Raw genomic sequence first — 23235 nt, 5'->3', positions numbered from 1 at the left:
TGATTGTCTGTTTCATTTATTACCATTGAAATAAAAGCGTAATACAAGCAGAACCAGAAAGCAATTAAAGGAGAGTGCCATGACTAGAGGCAGATGACGTGGCACTGAGCTGGTTAACAAGTAGTTGATAATTTCACATTCAGTAGGAGTAGATTGACTTCTGCCATATATCTTGTTCATGGCCTGTTCCTTGTACATAATAGCTAGGAAAATGGAGATCCTTAAATCAGATGATAAATTGGCATTTCTTTTGTGCGCAAACCCTTGAATGTATATTTACAACAGTGAAAACTCCTTGAGCGATGCCAAGGGAAAAGTAGGAATAGTAAACATCTGATACCATAAATTCTTGTTCTTGCACTCAGAGGTTACATTTAGTGTCACACTGATTTCTAATGCAGTGGTTCAAACAGAACAAAACATACTGATTTGGCATCAACATCAAAATACCAGTTGCTTCAGCTTTCATCAGGCTGTTATGAGACACTTATCTTAAATTTCCAGCAATTATGTTAGGAAAGCTAAATGTTTGGAAAACAGGAAAACAGCTATTATGTTAGGAAAGCTTAGAACAGGCTGTCTCTGGTCTTGGTAAAGATGCTCGCTTCTCCAAGGAGGTTGTTGAATAAAAAATGTATAAGAGCTCTTACAGAAAACATTACTGTAGTTTTTTTAATGTTGGTTCTGGTCTTTTATTAAAAAGATGGATATGTCAATATAAAGTTTACAGAATGTTCTCTTCAGATGTGCCCAGTTTTTCCTGTCGTAAATGAAGTTTCTTCAAATTTATAGATTCATTTGGGAATTTATTTTTAAGTGTAAAAATCTTTATCAAAATCTGATTTATATTTTTATCTGTGAAAAATGGAACAGGACAATGATTATAAACTGCTTATATTTTTATTGCTTACATAGTTTTGTACATGTTTCGTAACATTTTTACAACATGGTATATGGCCTGTTTGGATAGCATTGCACCTAATATTTTTGGATTATCTTGTTTTTCTTTGTGACTGTTTTCAGAATAATTTGGAAGTTTAGTCTTTGTAAGGTCTCTGCTTCTTGCTACTGTTTTATACCCCTGTTTCTGTGCTATCATCTGTTACTGATTTGGTAATTTCAAGATTCATTCAGTGCTCTGTTCTCATAGATATTTCATAGACACACTCCTCCCCCCCACCCTCAGCTATTCTTGGTCAGTCTTTTAATAAAACCAGATAACCAAGAAAACTCCATAGAGAACAGTGAGATGTTAGCACTGTGCCAATATTAAAAAGAACAAAACCTAAGTAATTAAATCTGGTTGTCTTGTTATCAGTTCTGAGAAAAATAGTGGGAAAACTGATAGAGGATTGACTTAAGGATTAAAGAATGTAATTATAGCTAGAAGCAACCAGTGTTGCTAGAATCTGATTTGGTCTTCTGAAGATACTAAGCTTGCCTTAAACTTTTCAGTCAGAGTGCCTTCCTTTTCAATTTCTGTCTTCCATCATCACTGGTCCTTTTTTTTTTAACATGGATTCTAGCTTTAAACAAAACAAACAAACAAAAACAACTAGGACTTCTTAATTAATATTGTCTCACAGGGTTTACTTTATAAAATGGAAATGTATACCCTTCCCCAAACTACTTACCATTGAAGGACATTTCCCATACCTCCCTCAGATATTGGGAGTGACTCAGTCTCAATGAGTTGGCAGCATTGTCCTTTGGCTCCTGAGATGAATTCTTGAAGCATATGCATGCTGGTTTGAATATCTTGCTGATAATATAGGATATAGTAGTATTCTTCTGAGAGGAGAGCAGCATCCAGGATTAGTATGTTCACTAAATCCTAGGAGTAAGTTTGCTTCACATGCTTTTTTAAAAAGTTCACACCATAATCCTTAATATGTTGTAGATTCTAAAAAGTTCAGAAATAATTGGTATATGTTTGTCTATCAAAATTTCCAGTGCTTTATTTCCTACCTGAGTCCTAGCTTCAAAAAAAGCAGTTTCAAGAACGATGTGGTGGGATGAGAAGTTGAAAAAGCAATTGTAAGTTGAGCATAACAGGAGCAGATAAATTTCATATGCCAAAAAAGTGATGATAAGCTTTTTACAGATGCAGTCTTGCAAGATTGGAACTCAAAAGACTTGGATGAGCAAATGAAGATGCTTTGAATTGGACCATTTCACTATCACTTAGTTACAAATAGCTGAGTGGCATTACAAGTGCAAACTTCTCTGTTGGTTCAAGTAGCATGAAGGAGTAGGATTGTATTTGTATTGTTTAGAAGAAAGCCTCTGAAAAAATTTCTTAAATGAATTAGTCATAGAATTCCTTTTTCCTTGTTTAATAGTCTTTGTCCTGTCATTTTGCTCTTGTATGTGGCTAAAATGTCTCAGTCTGGGGCTGCTGTGAATGGCAGTGCCACAATTTGGTCTGCTGTATGGTAAAATGTGAAATGTGCTTGGTCAGCAAACCCAAGTGTTAAGTCTCTGGATGATCAAACCTTCTTTTACATTTTCATCATCTACTCAGCCCCATTGGAGGGTCAGAGAGGCAATTAATATGTGCGTTAAAGATTTACTTAGAAAACAGTCCAGTTCTTCCCCCAACCCCAAATTTTTAAATGCTTTTATTTTTATACAGCTCATGAAAATGATTAATAACTTAACATAGTAGGAAAGAGTTTTTAGATAAGGTTTAATTTAAGCTATATGTGGATAGAAATTGAATTTAACTTGGAACAGAACTAGTCTAGAATTTTCTATCATATTTAATTGCCTTTCAATTTATGGCATAGTAGGAAGGAGAGTAAATCTACAAAAAATGTACTTCACTTCAAGAGTCTTCTTAAGAGAATGCTCTTTTTTATCTGTCATGTACTAAAATATTTTTAACATGAGTGTGCATGATTTATTGGTTCTAAAGGCATTAAGGCTAAGTAGAAATCTAGATTAGCAATCTAGCTCTAAAATTTGTGTATACCATTGCTGAATTTGTTTTGATTCCAATGGAAGAGATTACCTATTTTATTACTTTTAATCTTTTGTTTCTAATGAAACCTTATGTTGTCTTAGGTGCAGTAGAGATATCACTTAAGAAATTTACCGTTAGCAGTTTCACTTGTATTTTTCAGAAAACCTATAGATATGTTAAAATACATGCTGTCTTTTCATGTAAGTGAAATGAAACAAGGGTCTTGTGGCAGATGATTATGCAAAAATCACATCTCTTTAGAGAGCATTTAAATTTATGTAGAATTAGTGTAGTGATAGGGCAAGGGATAATGGTTTTAAACTGAAAGAGGGTAGATTCAAATTAGATATTAGGAAGAAATTTTTCACCATCAGGGTGAAACAGGGTAGTAAAACATTGGAACAAGTTTCCCATCCCTGGAAGTGTTCAAGGCTATCTTGGATGGGGCTTTGGTCAGCCTGGTCTAGTGGAAGATGTCCCTACACATGGCAGCTGTTCTATGATTCCATGATCTTTTATCCTCCTAGATAACTAAGAAATTGTTTTTACTGTACTGCTTTTACACTATCTTTATCTGCTTTTCTGCTTTTATGCCACTTGGACATGTTGATATTGTATCATATATTGTGTCCACAACCTGTCACAGCATTGGTCAGTGTTGTGTATTTCATATTACACCAGCAAACAAAAATCAGCAAAGTTCTTTTCTTCTCATTCTGTGGCAGCCACCAGAATTGTAATTGGGAAGTCTACTGTTGTAAGTTCCCTTTTAAGCTATTATCAAATATATTTGCATTGTATTTGAGAGCACCCATACACAAGTAGTGGGATGATGGTTTTATTCTAACAGCATCTGTAGAGGTGGTCTCTGAGTCCCTGATTAACTTTGCAGCTATCCCATGTAGTATGAAGGGTATTGTGCACCTGTTCTGTTCGTTCTTCTTAGCTTTTTGGTTGTTTTAGATCTTCTCTATGTCATTCCTCGTGAGTCTCTGTGAGTCTCACATTTGCCTAGATCTTCCTGTCTTTGGAAGACCTTCATTTAATGAAAACGTTGTGGTGTTCCATATGGCATTCACCACTTGGATCCCCTCAACTTTCTTTAGAGGACAGTCATGATTTTCCAGCAAGTGTAACTTTTTCCTCATTTTCCCCTATACCAGTCACCTCTCTTAAGCAGCTTTTGCTGATACTGAGGTCTCCCATGTATTTGATTTAGAATTTTAAATCCTTCTCCTCCACCCAATCTCATCCTCAAGAATTGGTGTCCAAGAGAAAGTGGTTGTGGATCCCAGTTTTTGGTAGAGGAAGGTTCAGCTGGAACTGGTAACTAGTCATGGATCCAAGACCTGTATCTTCCTGAGACTTCTGTTCAGGGATTCTCTTCTGAGAAACCTGGGTAGCTGTTTTAAGGTCTGTTTTAAGGACTCTGCAGAAGCTTTTTTATTACTTCAGTTCTGTCATCAACTTCTTAGAAACTCTGGTTTCTAATCCTGGCCAGCTTGCTCAGGTTGTTTCTCCCACACTTTAGCTCCAGCAGACCACTTTGCCATCTCAAGTGCGTCAGTACCATGGCGGTGTAACACTTGGTGTTGAATTGGAGACTCTGCTCCTTATCAAAGAAACAGGTTTATATTGAAGGAAAGCTCTACATTTATGACAGCTGAACCCATCCCATATTCCATTCAGGCTTGCAGTAGGCTTTTGTTTAATGGTTGATGAACAGAACACTGCAATCTTTTGGAAGTTTCATAATATCTGGAAAGAGGTGTTTAGGCATTTTCATTCTAGTCTTTAAAATCCTTAGGAAATGCTGAATATTCTTCCCAGGAAAACCATTTTTCTTCATTCAGCTCTGCTGAGATACTCAGTCCTGCTTACAGACTGCACTGTACTGAATATTCACAAAATGCAAGGATAACAGGGATGGTGTGTAACCTTTCTAGGTGACCTATGTTTTATGTCTGTCTTCTCCTGATCTCTTCCAGGAGAGATAATGAATTTTTGAACTCAGAGTTCAACCATTCCCCTTCTTTCCTACTACAGCTGCCTCAGGTATTCCCATGTGTTCCCAGTGTGATGGTAGTTATTGCTGCCTTGGCATTGAGCCATGTGGGTTTTTTTGCCAGCAACCATATTTTCCTGAAGTACACAAAGATGGAAAAGATGATATGTTGGTTGTTTCTCAGTATAAAGCTTGAACAGAAGCTCTTGAAACACAAGGCATTTCTGGAGCCCAATGGCTGACTCCTGAGCGTCAGAGACCTCAGACAAGGAGAGGAAACTTGAGAACATTTGCAGAAGAAATAGCCTGTAAATCTTTTGCAGAAGAAGCTGTAAGATGTAAGTACAGAGGACCCTGCTTGCAGCTTTTATAAGATCAGCATTTTGTGCCTGTGTTATCTGCTAAAAATACACATCTGTGGTCTTCCACCAGCTTCTAGGAAATATTGAATTAGAAAACCTGAAAGAGAATGTCACCTACAGGAAGAAGCACATTTCCCAAGAACAAAACAAAAAAAAAACATTTGCACTGGAGGAGGAAGTATCAGTGGCAGCTATGCAAGCAATTTCCTTTTTATGGAAAAATATCTGTAGTACTCTAATCTGACCATGTGCTGAGTTAATGGTATATTTAGTCCTCCACTGTGAAACTTGGAAAGAAATTTTAAGCCAGATAAATTAAAGTGACTCCTAATTGTATCTACTTTTAGGTGGTATTTTATGCTTGAAATTAGAATGAGGTTGTAGTGCCTATAGAATTTAGTTTGTTTCCATTCTTTATAAGCAAGCTGGTGTTTGAATTCTTTCAGCTTATAATAAGCTGGTAGATGCATCTTTCTGTTTCAATTTTTGTTTTCACTTGTTGGTCTAACAATTAGTATGTACCTTGATCACACTGAGTATTGTTTTTCTTCTTTCTCCTGAGACTTCTCACTGTGTTTTCTGTCATTTATTCTACTTAATCAGCCATTAGCTTGTTTGGAAATTGAATAAGTGGTTTAGTTGAAAATAATTTCTGACTTGGACAGGCAAACTTCTGTTTGTATCTCAGAGATCAATAATGTCTGACTGTTGTCTTCAGACTCACAAGTGCACAGATGTCTAGGGAGACCCATGTACATAATAATGCAATAGAATTATAATTTGAATGTTTGCATTTTAAAAGCTAAATAGATATGAGAATTCCCCAGGAGTTTCCAATGGTGCCTAGCAGATGACGATATCAACATTACCAAGGTTTTATGAAAAGTGTGAAGTTTTGTTTCCTCTAGAAAATAGCAGGAAATGTCATGTCAGAATTCAGCAGCCACAAATTCTGCTTCTCTCTTCCTTCTCAAATTATTGAACAATTAAGTGGAACTGAAGGTTGTGGACCATTTTAAAACGAAAAGTGGTTTCTCACTGGTGTTCTTTGAAATGTCATTGGTGAATTGCAGTCTGCTTCTACAAAGTCACGTGGTTTCTGCTGCAAGAAAGGGTCTCATTAATTGAGTACAGTTGTTTGGTCTCAAAACCACTTAGATTTTGGAGCAAATTTTGGTCTTCATTTTTATTCAAGATCAGGTTGAATGGGACTCTGATGTAGTTGAAGATGTCACTGATCATTTCCGGGGTGGGACTGGACTAGACAACCTTTAAAGGTCCCTTTCCAATACAAACCTTTTTTTTTTTACCTTCCCTAAATTTGTACAGAATTACCTTCAGGGATTTGAGAAAGGTATTTAATAGCATGAATGGCATGGAAAAACTAAACATGAAATAATTATTAGGGTTTGGGATTTTTTTCTTGCAAAGAGGAGAAAGTGGTTGTGAAATTAAACAGTCAAATAAATTAAATAGTAATGAATTTTGGGGAGGTTTCTGGGGGTTTTTCCTTTTTTGTTGGTTTTCAGGTGGTTTTTTGTTTGCTTATGGCAAAGCCATCTCAGATGGCTTAGTTGTAGAGAGATATGTCATTCAGGAGTAAGAAAGTTTGGAGTTACAGGAATATGGAAGTTTATGAATCACTTATAGAACTATCATCTATCTGTAAGTGATTTTTTACCAGAAGTCCTCAGAAATTATGTTTTATTTGTAAGAGGATCAGATATTATAATTCCTCATTATACTGTAATGGAATAAGAAAATAAACAGCTTTTCATAATATCAGAAAACTGACATTTGTATACATCTTAACTAGTACCTTATTTCTAGATTTGAAATGTTATATCATGAAGGGTGAAGCTGATCAACCTAAAAAAAGAGTAGCGGAGGTACACAGTGAAAATCCATAGAGACCATCAACAGAAAAAAGCACCTGCTGGTATGGCAAAATGTGAGAAAAAGACTGGGTTGAACTAGTTTATGTTGTGTCTTATTTCCTATACTGATGAATTAAATACTTATATTTGTGTACTTGAAAAAAATCAGCACACTTGAAAAGTTACTGTGTTTGGTCACTGGTTGTATGCCTGCTGCATCTCTGGCATCACTTTATTGTGTCTATCTTCTTCTGTCTTGGCCCTCGGGGAAACAGAGGAGTTGATTTATATTAGTCAAAGGATAAAATTAAGTTTTTTAGTCAGATGAACTCTTTAGATCCTAATCAGCTTTGGAATCTACTTGATGTGAATGCCAATTTTTATGACAACTTCCTTTGCTTAGCATCTGTTTGCTATTTCCTAATGCTAATAATATGCAAAAGATGCTAAAAAATGTTCCCTTTCATGGTATCTTTCATTAAAAGCTAGATAGTTGACTTTTGTAATATTTAAAAGCCCCCTGTGTATAGAGCTTACGATACGCGTGGAAAAATTCACTGTTATGTTGGGTGTCTTTAACAATATCCATATTTTTAAAAGGAATTCTTACTTGGGAACACACTAACTTTGATTTCTCATTAAGTAAACCCCCTGAAAAATTAAAAGAAGAAAAAATTCCATATGAGTCTGTTTACATTGCAGTGATGTAAACTTCTGAGCATTGGCAAACAGTCTCAGATTAAGTGTTACATGCAGATTCCACAGTATTTCTGTAATCTCTCTTTAGAGTTTTATTATTGATCTTTGAAATAAAATACTGAAAGATTTCCATGAAAAAAATAATATTTTCATTACTGATTTTCTGAATACTATCTTTAAAACCAAAAATGCATGAAATGGTGATACTGAATTTGTGAGCAAAAACTCTCCAGTATGTCTGACTTTGGAAAATTCATGTGTGCTGGTGTCCCAATGGCTTTGGCTTTGCCTGCAGTACAGGCAGTGGCTTCGTCTTGTGTGTTTAACTCACATTGTAGATTCAGGTGTGAGTAAATTATTATTTATATATCAGGTGTGGAAATAATTATTCAATCATCTCATGAGATTGCTATGTCAATATTTAATTTTGCTGTATCATCATCGCTTATATCATATGCTTGATGGTAGCCGGGGTCTTGCAGTTAAACTTTCCTTTGCCACTGTCAAGCTTTGATAATGCTCTTCTGAAAATTCCTGATTTCACAGTATCCTTAAGTGCTTATATTATTAACACATCTGTGCAAGTTTTATCTACTAATATAAGTGTTAATAATGTTAATGCAAATTGTACTAGATTGCTGCAAGGGAAAAAAAAAAGGACTGTGATAAAATCTCCACAGGAATGTGATGTATGTTTCAGGAATGCTTTTCTCTAGTCTCAATGATTTAAACTTTAATTTTGTTTTGATCCTCAAAATAAATATCCCTCTTGTCAATACACCCCTGCTTCAACCCTCCCATTCGCTGATACGAAATCTTTTTTTCCAGGGTGCCTGTTCTTATTTTCATAGCCATTATGCCTTGTGCCTGGAGAACTCTTTTGATCCTACCATCAAAACAGCTTTTCTTAGGTTAAGCAAGCCCTTCTCTCATTAAATCTGTTTAATAACAGAAGTAAATTAACCAAGATAATTGGATTTGAAGTAAAAGTTGTAATTTACAAGTATTCAATTTGAATTTTTTATCTTATTCCTTTTCCTTTTTGCACTTTTGGAGACATAAAGAAAAAAAGCTAAGTAATTAAAAAATCCCTAAACAACAAAAATCAAACCAAAATAACTCCACCACCAACACACCTCAAACTAAACCAAACTTATTTATCTTCTGAAGAACTTTAAAAACTGGTTTTAAAAATCAGGCCATTTATATTACTAAAGGAGTCACCATTCTCAATCTATAAAGCATTGGTTGATGTACATCATCTCATTTCTGCTTCTTTATATACTGAAGTTTGCCTTGCTCAGCTGTTGAAATTTATAGGATTGCTGTTGTTGAGTGGGTTTTTCTTGGGGTGGTGATTTTTTGGTGTTCGGTTGGGGTTTTTTGTTTGTTTGGTTTGGTTTTTTAGCCTGAAGAACTGGAGATAATTCCTTTTATCAGTCAGGCTGATTTTATATTTGCAAAATTTTAGTGCAGCAAACCTCTTCCTCAGAATTCCTCGTTCCTTCCAGGCCATGCCACCACCCTTTCAGGTACCATAAAGGCTCTTACATTGCTGTTTGATTCTTCTTTATGTTTGTCTGGGCGCTCTTGTAAGGTACCCTGGTACAGGATGGTTCTTCCTTGTTTCAAGGACATGTTCTTGGCTTGACTTGAGCGCTGTTGTGGTAAATAATGTGCCAAGAGGCTTGTTTCCTTGAAGCCTTTGCTGATAAGGTGTGTCAGGGGCAGATACTGGGTACCAACTTCCTGGTACCTCAAGCACTGCCCTCCCTTTAACGCTAGAACTTTTGGATGCCACAATGCCATGTGATGCTGCAGTGGTGTCACTGCAGGCCATGTGCAGGGAGAAGGTGCCGTCTTCTCTTGGGGCAGGTTTCCTTGGAGCAACTTCTGCTGGGACTGCTTTCCTTAGGCAAGCTGTAGTTATGGGGGCAGCAGCTCAGGACCATCCTGGTTCCTTACTGAGCAGCTGAATTTTAGAGAAATTAGCCTGAGAGGGACTATGGCCACTGTGAACAGGCTCAGCTCAAACTGGCCTGCTGAATTTCCTCAAACCTAATGTTCCATAGCCAAGGGTAAGATATACACAGGTGGATGAATAGCTGCCTGTGGCAGTGACAGACCTGGGTTGCTCCATCCATCCCTCTGCTCCAAAAGGCACTTCAGAAAAATCTAGTTTTATAAAGCTCATCTTGTGCTCTTGCTGAGAATGGGATCACTTATTCCAGATTTCCAGATGTTGTTCTGGCAGCGTGACAGCCGTGTTCAGCTACCAGAGTTCCTTGGGTTTCTTTCTGACAGACTTCTGTCTCCAAAACAATGTTTTCCATGCTAATAGCCTGGACAATGGTCAAAGGTTTTCCTAGCAGAGCTGCCTGAAAAGAATGAAGACTATTTAAAAGTCCATCTGAGATCATTTTCTACTTTGACAGTCTCTTATGCATGGATTATGTTTTAACTAAATGGGAGGTCAATCTATAAAATTTTGGAGTGTTGAGGTTTTGTTTGCTTGCTCTGTGTGTATATGTGAAACTTTCATTACTCTGAATCGGAGGGACTCTTTTCTGGAGAAAAAAAATGTTGGCTCCCACCAATCTTTTAAATATCTCTTTCATCCCTTTTTATGGAAGATTGTCCTATCTTAAGTTATTTAAAGTGGTAATTCATAGTTTCTTGTGGTTTAGTTTTGTATTTTGGTTTTTTGTTTGTTTTTCTTTAAGCCGTTGACTGGGAAAAAAATGAGTGGGAAAATACCAGTTATTAATCTAATAATTTAATAATGCAGTTCTATGAGTTACAAGGAATATGAGACAAAAACAAAGAAGATACTTCTGAGAAAGCTTATTGTGAAGGCAGTAGAAGGAAGTTAATTTCAGCTCATGAAACTTGGAAAATCAAGGTCCACAACTATTTTCCTAATGTGTGCTATTTTCTTTGAATTTTCAGGAAGTTTAATCTACCTATTTTCCCAGAGGAAAATGAAAATTGTCATCAGGATGTTTAATATAGGGTTATTGAAGTGAAACTTCAATTTTTGTTTAGGTTTTTAATACCACTTCTAGATTGTGTCTGCGCTTTTTTCTGTCATATATGTTTTAAAATATTTTTTTTTCATTAGTAAAAAGTAGGTAGCTATTTCTGGGTTTCATCCTTCTCAGAAAGGAAAAGCATCTTTCAAAACAGTGTGCTATGTGGAATGTCCTGGTTTTGCATGGGAGGTGCCCACGACCCATGCAAAACCAGGATGTTGGGTTAAGGTACAAATTCCATGAACCTGACAGTGCTAATTTTTCTTTTTTGTTGATTACTAGAGGTCATCTTTTTTCTTCCCCCCCCCCCTGTACTATTTGGGACAGCAAAAGTGAGAGATATTAGTAATTCTGTAACATTATTTACAGCCATCTTAAAGGAAAACTGCTTAGAAGCCAGAATGCCTTTTCTTCCTTCTGTTTGCCATCTTCTCTGATGGCAAAAAACACATGGTAAAGAAAATAATTAGGTTCCCTCTGTCTTTGTATTTACAAATAAGTTGAGAAGAAAATGTCACAAGCAAAGGTGTGATAAATAAAACTTTGATTTTTGTGCTCTTACTTTCTTGTTTAGTTCCATTGTCCTTGACTGTTGTGGGAAGCATAGTATTATTAAAAAACAAACAAACAAAAAAAACAAACAAAAAAATCCCAAGTGAAATCTTGTTTAGTTCCACTGTCCTTGACTGTTGTGGGAAGCATAGGATTATTAAAAAACAAACAAACAAAAAATCCCAAGTGAAACAAACCAACAAAAAACCCCCACCAAACCTTCAAATGCCTGCTTTAAAGCTGTTGCTATACTGTAGCATATATGGGCACATAAATTTATCTTGCTGTGTTTAGCATTATTTGTGAAACTGACTTTATCTCTTTACAGTAGCATTCTTCTGTAATGCAGTATTTTAAGAATCCTTTTCAAATAGTTTAAAAAAGGTTCTGTGAGATTGCTTGACTTTACTTGTTTATCTTGCAAACTTCATTTTGAATAATACCTTACACTGGAGAATAGAACAATTTTATCTAACACTGATGACGTTAAAGGGAGAGATATTAAAAGCCTGTCTGTTGAGAGGTGGTTCTTCCTCATTCACTGGATACTGACCTGAGATGAAATGGCTGTTGGGCAATTAAAGAGAGATGCATGGCAGAAGAGAACCAAACTTCTTGATTTTTGAGCATAAAGCATAAGCAAATGCAGTAAGGGCTGATGCTGCTTCTTGGCTGTTGGGCAATTAAAGAGACATGCATGGCAGAAGGAACCAAACTTATTGATTTTTGAGCATAAAGAATAAGCAAATGCAGTAAGGGCTGATGCTGCTTCTTTTTGTTTAATGTGAGGATTATCTTGGGATACTTAAAATATTTGAAATGGTTATTAAAAAGTAGAGTTCTTATTTCTTTAACTCATAATTACAGGATCTTCTATTATAGAATCATTGCTGCTTATCCCTAAAATGTGCCCATTGTTCAGGGCAAGAACTCTGTTAAATGTAAACCTATCAAAAGTCTTTAAGTGTTTGACTTTTAAACTGTTATGTTAATCATAAAGCAAAGAATCTGGAAGCAAACATGACTATTGTCTTTCCACATCTCCCAGTTTGTTAGGCTGTTTTCTTAAATAAGCAAATAAATACTACTTACATGGAAAAAGTAGTCCTTTTAGAATGATCCAAAACTAACCACAGTGTTTAATATACCTGGCTTCCCACGTTATTTGGCGTCACATGTACTTGGTTTCACCCTCTGCAGCAGCACCACCATGAAAAGAGAACTTCCAATTATTTTCCTTCAGCTTAGATTTAATGATTCCAGTCTTACTTTCTCTTTAATTTTTCCCAAGATTACACTGGATATATTGTGGTTTCCTAATGAGAGAACACCCTTCTGATGAGTGAGTGCAATTTCTGTTATTAGTGTTTCATCAATTTTGATTATTCAAGACAGAATTAGAGGAGAAGCCGTATTTTGCATGTCTGGAGAACACGGTTATTACAGTTTTCAAATTTTTACACAGAGTAGAAGAGCACCATTGGTGTTGCACACTACAAACTGTTTTGTTTGCTTGGCAGCCAACAGAGTTTGGATGGTTAAAAGGAACCCTTCGGGTTCATAAACTATCTTGGTTGTTGAAGTTAATACAAGATGATTCTAAGACATGAACATGCCAAACCTGTAACTTATGCTCTGACTTTGTGTTTTCCTCTTGCCTATTCTTTCACCTTGTGCACGTGGCTTCCTTTATTTACGGGGTTTTCCTTGCTGTTCTTTGGTTCCAGGTGCGAGTGTCTGACGGGTCTCTGTGGATTCCCCATGTGCGAGGCTGGCTCCGTGCCCCAAATAGTCTCGCGTGGAGATGGGACGCCCGGCAAGTGCTGTGATGTCTTTGAATGTGTCAACGGTATGGGAAACCTGCTCTTGAACAGGAGGGGGTTTTGTCTCTCTGGGGGATGCTGGGCATTTGGTTATTTCTTATTATGCTGTCAAGACAACATTTCTTACTATGTTGTCTAAGACAATGAATTTTCTTGAATTCATTCAGTAAGAAGGAAGTGGAAGTTCAGGTGAAGATACTGACGTGGGAAACTGTCATTTTGAAGTTGTCACGCTGCTTTAGTTTCTGAAGCACTTTTCTCTATGACTCAGGGAATTATAGTTTTAGCAAAACTCCCTCACTGCATGTCTTTTATATAGTCTTTTGCCAGTAGCAAACACTAGAGTGTGATGTTTGTATTGTGTGGCATATATGTGGTAGAGAAGACAGAATAGTCATAGACCATGATCTGCATTGCTTTATAATTTGGGGTTTTTTCAAATGTATTTTAACATGTTTAGGTGGGGTTTTTTCAGAGACAACTACTACAAGTAAGCGCTTTACAGCTTCCAAATTCCTAGAAAACTAATTTTGACAAGAACTTCTAGATGCATGTTTACTGGTATGTGTGTATATGTGTAATAAATCCCTACCATTACTTTTGTCAGTTTAAAATGGAGTGGGCAATGATCTCAGTGAAACTGATAGTTGAATTCAATTTCCAGTTCTGATTTTTTACACTATTTTGAAATACTAACAAGTGCAGAGGAGATAGAATTGATATCAGTAACAGATGGAGAAAATATCTTACAGTGATAGGCTTAGATCAATTTCCTTGCTTTATTTAAAAAAATGCCTTCAAAGCAAGAAAAGTCAAATCTGTAAGATCTGGGACAAGCTGTTCTCAGCAGTGAGGGTGGCTAGCTGTTGGCACAAACTGCTGGGAGGATGCTGAATTCCTTATCTTCATCCTTTCCAATTAGGATTAGATGCCTTTTTAAAGCATTTGTTTTAATCAAATGCAATTTAATGAGTTTATAGATGGCAAGTGGGGAAGTTGTATAATCAGCATTACCAACAAGTTTCGTTAGTTATTTCTGTGTTTGAAAACCTCTGAAAACAAGCAAGAGGATGGAATAAAAAAGAAATGTGCATACTCACGTTAGTGTATTTTTCCTGCTATTGTAACATCTATTGAATTAAATAATTAAAAGAATTAAATAATTCCTTCGGCAGTGGGCAAGGCAGGGGAACAGTCAGGAAGAAGACTGATCATCATTACCTTAAGGGTATCCATTACAAATTACTGTATGTAGACTACAAAAAATCCAATTTTTATGTTTAGGTAACCCTAATGATGGTCAGAGTGTTAAAGCGGGCCACACTTCTGCAATATTTATTGCAATTTTGTGCTAATGTGATAGATACAGAATTACATGTTTCTTCGGCAGTGGGCAAGGCAGGGAAGCAGTCAGGAAGAATACTGATCATCATTACCTTAAAATAAGGGTATCCATTACAAATTACTGTATGTAGACTGCAAAAAATCCAATTTTTATGTTTAGGTAACCCTAATGATGGTCAGAGTGTTAAAGCGGGCCACACTTCTGCAATATTTATTGCAATTTTGTGCTAATGTGATAGATACAGAATTACATGTTCGCAGTATGGTTAGGTTGGCTTTACTGTGTGGGAAGGAGTTCTGATATAGCTGTAGAATAACTGGGGCCAGTGTTCAGGGGGTAGTTAATAATGGCTGCAAAATACATGTCATGGAGAGACTCTACAGTATGTTTTCTTTGTTGTTTGTCAGCAGTTTGGGGATAAAACAGTTTTTCTTCTGCATGGTTTTCCCTGGATTTAATATAAAACTGTAGAAGCTCTACAATATATATGTAGGTTTTGTGTGGTTTTGTTACTGATACACACTGCCTCAAACTAGCTTTTGGTTGGTCTAAGAAAAGCATATTAATCTGTGGCAAAATAAACTTCTGCAGTAATTACTTATTTTGCAGATTGTAATGGTGGTGTTATTTGATCATAAATACTGCATTAAGTCAATACACTACTCTTTGTTTTCCTGCTTCAGATTTATATTGGGTGTGTCCATATGTTTTACATCATATGCAATCTGCTGCTTCTCATAGTTTATTCTATAATTATAAAGACATTATAAATCACCAAAATAAGATTTATTCCTGCTTGGAAAATGATCCTTTCATTTAATTGGAGCTTTTTGTTAAGTAGCTATTGTCTGTAACTGTCCAATCTTTGCATAAGTCAAACTTTTTGGGGGATTTTTTTAATACAAAAAAAAATTATAAAGTCCTGAGAACAACTTTCTTATTGGTGAGAAGAAAAAAACTACATTGCCGATAGATTACAATAGTTAAATAGATCTGTGTGATATTTTAAACATCATGAATGTATGCAGATATCAGAGTATTTTGCACAAAACTGTTACAACCAGAGACATAAAGTTGTGCTTTTTAAAGCACTGCTATATTTTAAAGTTTTCACTATTACAGTTAATGCTTACAGTCATTAGAATGTGATTCTTGTTCCAAAGATCAGTCAATTGAAAAGGTCAATTTTAAGTCATGGATTGATTCCTTCATTTTGAAGGGAAGCATCTTTGTAAGGAAAATCATTCTGTGTTGTTAAATGGTGGTAGGAAGGAATCCAAAGTTCTCTTTTGACACGATCCAGTTCCTTTGTTGTGATTTATCTAGGGTGGTATTTGAGCCATCTGTGAGCATACCCTGCCTGGTCCTTGGATGTCAAAATGAGAGCTCAGACAATGATGGCTGCAACATTGTTATTTCTTTTTGCTCCTTTTTCTTTGTCCGGAGAAAGGTATTTACTGTTTAATTTTTAATTTAAACCTTACAGCTCTATGGAACTGTTGGCAGTGATATAAAATGGAATAGTGATATGATTTTGTCAGTCATCTGTGCTTAGATGGCTGGCTGGCTGTTTCTCCTAATCTTATATTCTTGACGACCATCAGTGCAAGCCCTGGTTCATGCATGTAACACAGTTCTAGCCTGAAGGAGACAGAAGTATGAATTTCTAAGTTTAAATCTCTGGCTACCATAAAATAGTATCACTAGAGGTATAACTGATGCAACTGAATACATCACTGCTTATTGCATATGGGAATCAGAGATTTCCACAGTGTTGTTCAGTAGTAAAGGTTTTAGGGAAGACAAGACTACATCCATAGTCAAATGTACTAATTTCTGAGAAGTGTGAAGTCGATATAAAGGAAATAAGGCAACATGGGAAATCTATAGCAAATAATTTCATCTTACTGTATGAAACTGAACAAGGAGGTTTTGTCTGCTGTGTGGTTCTACTGCCCTGTTTCAGGGAAAGTGAGAGTCAGTATTGCTTTGTTTAAAGGCAGACTATGCCGTGAAGTTTCCCCACTTGCACTTACCTGAAAACTGCTTTTCATCTAGAGAAATAGTGATACCTATTTGGGGAGAATTGAGTGAGAGATTCCCAAGATATGTAATCTTCCAAAAAATCCTGTATTTTACAGAAGCTAGTTCTTTCTGATCCATACAAAATATATTATTTACCAGGACTTCTGCTAATCCTGGTGTTCTGCTTTTACTCCTGGGGGAGCTGGTAAGGAAAGAAAATTGATTCGGCATTAAATTACAAGCATCAACAAGTGAGTCTAAAGAGATTAAAAGCTGCATGTGCAGCAAGAGTTCAAGTGCTTGGAAACAAGAGTGAGTATCCAAACTTGCCTGTTCTCTAATTAGGTATTGATGCATAGATCTCTTGAATGTAAGTTACACTTAAAGCACATACTGACTGTGAGCTTTGCCTTAGAAATTTGAGAGAGCAATTACCAGGCATCCTGCAGCTGCTGCCTTCTGTCAGTCAGAGCTTTCACTTCTCAGTAAGTTTCCTTAAAAACAACTGCTACTTCAAAAAATATTGTTGATTGGTTTGTGAAATATGGTGCATTACGTGTGTGAGTGGTCCTCATCAATGTGTCAGCATGGTTCAAGGTCAAGGGGACCACACTGCTTTCTGCCATAGCCATGTGTGAGCTGTGATTTTAGAACCCAGCTCTGCAAAGGATGGCTGTGGAGTCCCAATCCATTGTCCCTGGGGAGTGAGGTGTGGACTTTCATTGCCCTATCCATTGAAAGTGGGACTACCTGATGGATGCATGAAAATAACTGGCATTGATCCTGGGAAGATCAAATCACACCTTCCCCAGGACTTAAGACTTTGACCATTTCTATTCTGTTGGTTTAGGCTGTGCTGATAATTCTATGGTGGAACAGAAGTGATCACCTATATAAGTAAGATCACTTGATGTAACTCATAATCAGTATTTTTATAACTGTTTCTGTGATTTTTTTTTCGTTAAGACTTTGACCCTTTCTATTCTGTTGGTTTAGGCTGCGCTGATAATTCCATGGTGGTAGAGATCTCCTACATAAGTAAGATCACTTGATGTGACTCATAATCAGTATTTTTATAACTGTTTCTGTGATTTTTTTTTCCTCGTTTGAGAAGATAAACTGACATAAATAAGGCATTTCTTTTTACTCTGTGCCTTCTGGCTATTTTCACACTTGCATCTCTATACAGCAGTACTTCATTAGAGTAGAGACTAAAAATCTTCTTTAATCACATTTCTTGTCACTTGTTGGTGCATTTGCTCCTCACAACAATTGCAGATCCATTATTAATCTTATGGTGAAGCAAAGGATAAAGGGCATTCCACTAACTTTTTTTTCCTCATTTGAGAAGACAAACTGACATAAAGAAGGCATTTCTTTTTACTCTATGCCTTCTGGCTATTTTCACACTTGCATCTCTGTACAGCGGTACTTCATTAGAGTAGAGACTAAAAATCCTCTTTAATCACATTTCTTGTCACTTGTTGGTGCATTTGCTCCTCACAACAATTGCAGATCCATTATTAATCTTATGGTGAAGCAAAGGATAAAGGGCATTCCACTATTTCTGAAAGGAAATAAGAATGGCCTGTTTCTAAAGGGAGCATCAATGAGTACTGAAAGGATCTGATGGGGAATATAGGGTCAGCAAGGAAAATATTCACCTTAGAAGGAGGAATGAAGTCCAAGTACCTCACAGACACCATCTACCATGGAGTTCCCATTATTTATTGCATTAATTTTGGCAGTCTTTATTGCACTTTCTTGTGTGCTCTAAAGAAATAAGGATTTGACCTAGGTAACAGTCTGTCTCAGAGCAGAGAAATAAACAGTCCTAATACTAATTGAATAATACTGCATATTTCTCTTTGGCCATCCAAAACCACAGATTTTTGTGGTGGACTTCAAATAGGCAGCTGCTTAAAAAAATTAAATGAAAAATGCATCTTGTGAGATGAAAAAGATAACAAATTGTTTGGTACGTAATAAGGTTAACATTAAAGGAGGATAATCTGACACCAAAAAGGTAGAGGGATTTAGTTATTGTGGGCTGAGGTTTGGTTTTGGGGTTTATTGCTTTTAGTTCAGTCAGAACATCTGAAAGGTACTTGAAAATCATGGCTAATCACCAGTTATAGCTGGATGAGATTTTGGTCTAGTATAATTGAAAAAGTTGGTGAGTCTGCCAAACCAAGTCAAAAGTTTTAGATCCTCTGAACCTGTGTTATACTTGCCATAGTCAAATTGGGAAAAGTGTGTGAAACAGTGCAAGTCACTGCAAGTTACATTTAAAACAAGAGGGAAAAGAAAAATACAGAAAACTGAAGGCTGGGCAACCAAAAATTCCTGGTAAAAAATAATCTGTAGGTAAATAGATAAAAAAGATGAGGTAGGAGCTGTCAGGACCACAGCTGGACGTGAAACCAGACTCAGAACTGTAGAGTGGTTCACTAGGAGCAGGAGAGTGTTTCAATGGGAAGTAGAGACTGAGTTTTAAAAACAAATTTATTTTTTTAAATAAAAAGGACAAAAATCTATTTCACTTATTTATTGTTGGTTAATTAAACACAAGATGCTGTATAGATTCTGTGAAATGATATAGCATATACAAAAAATATTAGCTGTCAAATGGTGTAGTTCTGCCTGGGTTTAAAAGTTTTTTTAAAAAAAGTATATACTTCTAGTGTTTACTTTGGTGAAATGGTTTTTTGCCAAAGTGAATTGTCTTAGACTAATATCTTCAATAATGTTCTGGCTCAAATACTTCTGGATTTTTAAATTTGGACGAAGTTGCCAATACTTTGGAAGACAAGGTTAGAATTCAGTATTTTTCTCAAAGCATGGGAGACATGGCTAGACCTGTTAGAATGCCAGACCACAGCCTTGTGTTACAGGTTGGGACATTTTTTTTCCCCCCTGCAATTTTTAACTTCTGTCATGCACTTCTCACAAATTTCATGGCAATGCATTGTGGGCTGTGGGCTATTAGTGGTACTGTCACAGATGTCTGTGCCCTGTTAACATGCCTATGGCTAACCTGATCACAACATGTATTTTCTCCTGTGGTGGACTGACAGAGACCACTGGGATTTAAACACATTCCTCTGTTATGGAGAACATGTCTTGCTTCCAAACATTGTTTGGCAATTTCATCATGAAAATCTGCCACTGTTTTACAGCATAGCCACCACCCTCTGTGGCCCCAGGTCCTCCTTTGTTGTCCTGGTATTTTCCTATAGTAGGACCATGGAATGTTAAAAAGCAGCACTGCTTAATTTTTACAAGACATTAAGAGAAAGAAGGGGGATAGCCTTGTAGAAAGTCACAGAAACAATCAAACACTAAAAAACATGACCTGATGGAGAAAAATTAAAATTGAAAGAAATGTGTACATTTAATTTGTAAGAGAGGATGTAGGCAGGGACAACCTGAGGTGTCGTGAGGATGACTTCTCTTAGCAAGAAATTTGTATACTGGAGGACAGAAAAAACTGTAGAACATGAGACCTCAAAGATAAGGAATGTAATGAAGTTAAGGGGAAACTTCCTTTCTATTTGTTTGTCGTTTCTGTCTAACCTGAATTACCCCTTCCATGATTTTTGCTGTGTTACAGTAGATAAAACTGTGGAATTGTTTAATAGGTAGGTTTCATGTTCTCCATTACTGGTGGTTTTAAAGAAATATTAAGACATGGATATATCATGTAGAGCTGAATTTAGGTTTTCTCAGCATCCCAAGTATCTTTTAATTTCTTTTACAGACTACAGTTGCCACAAAATAGTATTTCTTTCCTTTAAGCTGTGAAAATATTTTTAAGTAATTGTATAAATAAATGCATTCATTTACAAATAATAGTTTCCATTTTATTTTCATTCTGTTTCTCTGTTTCTGGATGACCTTTTTAGAATATGCACAACAAAAGGACTTTTAGAACAGTTCTGTAATTGTGTTAATAGGGAATATGCTGGAATATAATATGCTACAGTAGTAAGGAATATGCTGCTTAGGGAAACCAAGTAGTGCAACCTGAAGAGTAAGAATCCAAATAGTTTTTTTTCCACCTAACTTGTTTTTATATGCTGGCAGGGAAGCAACAGCATACAGTTAGTTGCCTTATAACATTGTTGTGGGTCAATTCCAATGACAAGTAACCTTCTCTTTTTTAAACTCTATCAGCTCAGCTTTTGAAAAATGGAATGCTTTTCTGTATTTTGTTTATACAGACACAGGATTCAAATTTATCTGTTTCCTTCCCTTTCATTTAATAGAAAGTTCACAGCACTTACCCAAGTTCCTTCCAAGGCTCTGGTACAAATACTTCTTTATACTGAAGGAACATTTGAAGTCCTGGAATCATGATCCTTTTAATCCTTTAAACAACAGAAAATTGTTTTGAATCTTGCTTCCGGTTTGGGAGAGCTGGAATTCCGATACTACAGAAGAAAATGTCCAAACCTGCCTACAGAGGCTGATGCCCTAAGGCATTTCACGTGCTTGGTGTGACCGTGTGCAGAACTGCTGCCTCACAAGGGATGGTTTGCCAGACTTGCATGTGTTTCTGAGCTGTTCCAGGACTCTTAATTAAAGAAAACCATAAGTACAGAAATCTCAATAACAGAATTTTTACTTTGGAGTAGTTCAGCCAATAAAACTAATACATATTTCATTAGATTTACATGTAGGAGGTAAAATACCATTGAAAACTAATTTGATAAAACAGATTGTGTCCCTTTGCAGTTCAGATTGGTGATAAAAGTTTAGGAAATGATCACCGTGGAGTGTGAGGCTGTGGGGTTTAGTGCCACCCTTTTGGGCTCTTACCCCCAGAACTAAAAGGCTGTGGCCATGTAGAGCTAAATTTGTGTCAGAACTATTTTTCTTTTAACTCTGTGGCAGGAACTTTAATGCCAAATCAAGTCAGTCGTAGTCATGCTTGACTTTATATAGAAGCAGAGATGTCATTTGTTCTTCCACTGCCAGAAAAAACTCTATATCTTTCTAGGGACCATCCCCTCTGTCCTGGTTTCTTTCACAGGTGGGTACTTGTGTGTCAGTGCCTGGACTGGATCGATCTTGTATTGCTGGGTTATCTGAGAGCTAGCAGACATTGAATTAATGTTCACAAAGCCATGGCCTGTGTATCATGCCCATTGCTTTGTTGTGGTAGTCTGCATCACAAAGAGGATTTGGAGTCTCAGATATGTTTAACTGCTTTGTGCTATGAGGTTTTGGCAGTTTGAATTCCTTTGTAACACACTTAATCTTGAAGAGTCCTACCTGCAGCTCTCTTTTTTGGCAGAACAATGAATTCATGAATTGGAAAAGATGCATTTATTTAATGTTAGCTTTATGTTCTTTTATCCCTTGGTGACTGTCATACTTACATCAATAAGGCAATAAAATTGGCACTAAAAAAATCAACAAGAAAAAAAGAGGAACTGAAAGATCTTTCAGCATATTCTGGTGGAAAAAATACAGTATTATAATTTCACTGTGTGTTGCTTGCTCAGGCTTCCACCTGGAGTATCTAAAGCTAGAGTTCTTCATTTTAGTTCTTGTTTGCTTTGACTCAGTCTGCAGACTGGAGTCTCACAGATGGTTCTAACAAAAGTAATGCTTGTCTTGTAGCTGGATGCATAGGCTTAGGTCTATAGTTTAGTCTGGATATATACACTTACTACAAGGTGGATGGTAAAAATACACACATAGCAAAATTCTACAGCGGTTTTCATTGTAGGAGTAAAACATGCTGTTTCCCTACAGGATTTGCAGATACTTGCATAGTCTTGTTTGGACGTGTAAAAATGACAATAATTAATGGGAGATGATGTTTCTACTTCTAATGAGGCAGGAATTCATCTCTACTCTTCGAGTATGGGACAATCAATAAAAATCTGGAAAGCTGCAGTCAAAACAGTGAAGCCAGAAGCAAATGGATTAAAGGCCTTTTGAGTTGTGTTGGCCCTTTTCCTTTTTGAGAAGTTTTTTAAACTAACAGCTTGAGCTGCATAAACTTGAAATATTTCTCAAGTGTTTGTTTATGTGAATTGCTTTCTAATGAGGTCATAGCTGTTTTCCCGGACACAGTGGTATTTCCTCCTCTTGCTCTTATTTTTTATGCTGCTTTCTACATTACGCCTTGAAGACAGAACAGGCATAAAAAAATCGAACATTGCTCTGGATATCTCCAAGTTTCAACTCTAATGCTTTACAATCATTTCAAATGACTCAAGGCTGGACCACAGTATAAGCATATGTTGAAAGAAGAGTTTGAAATGCTTTAGAGTTCTAAAGAAAACCTGTGTCATTGTCAAAAGAAACTCGGATGTAAAGTTTTTAGCTCCCTAAAGTTAAGGGAATTGGGGTGGATTGAAAGGAATCTGCAAATGATGATTTTTTTCATTTAAATGTATTTCATCTCCCATGTGAGATTGATCATTAAGCAGAAGAAAAATCACCTGACCATAAACTGGGCACAGTTTTCAACTCTGTGGCTAGGGATTACATATGTAAATAAATAGTCTTTACCATCTGTTCTACAGAAATCAGA

The 23235-nt window shown here is 36.4% G+C and overlaps 1 protein-coding gene across 1 annotated transcript in view; it reads left to right on the top strand.

Annotated features, from left to right (window-relative positions):
- CRIM1 (cysteine rich transmembrane BMP regulator 1) overlaps positions 1 to 23235 on the top strand; it is a 174290-nt gene that overhangs the window by 92648 nt on the left and 58407 nt on the right. Inside the window, exon 5 of the mRNA XM_039718785.1 lies at positions 13220 to 13341. Within this exon, the coding sequence (XP_039574719.1) occupies positions 13220 to 13341 (122 nt within the window). The remainder of the gene's footprint in view (positions 1 to 13219; positions 13342 to 23235) is intronic.

The sequence above is a fragment of the Passer montanus genome, unplaced genomic scaffold (genome assembly GCF_014805655.1).
Source record: "Passer montanus isolate IOZ18808 unplaced genomic scaffold, ASM1480565v1 scaffold40, whole genome shotgun sequence".
NCBI classification, from domain to species: Eukaryota; Metazoa; Chordata; class Aves; order Passeriformes; family Passeridae; genus Passer; species Passer montanus.
Note: the sequence above shows the minus strand (reverse complement) of the source record. Positions and strands in the feature narration are given on the sequence as shown.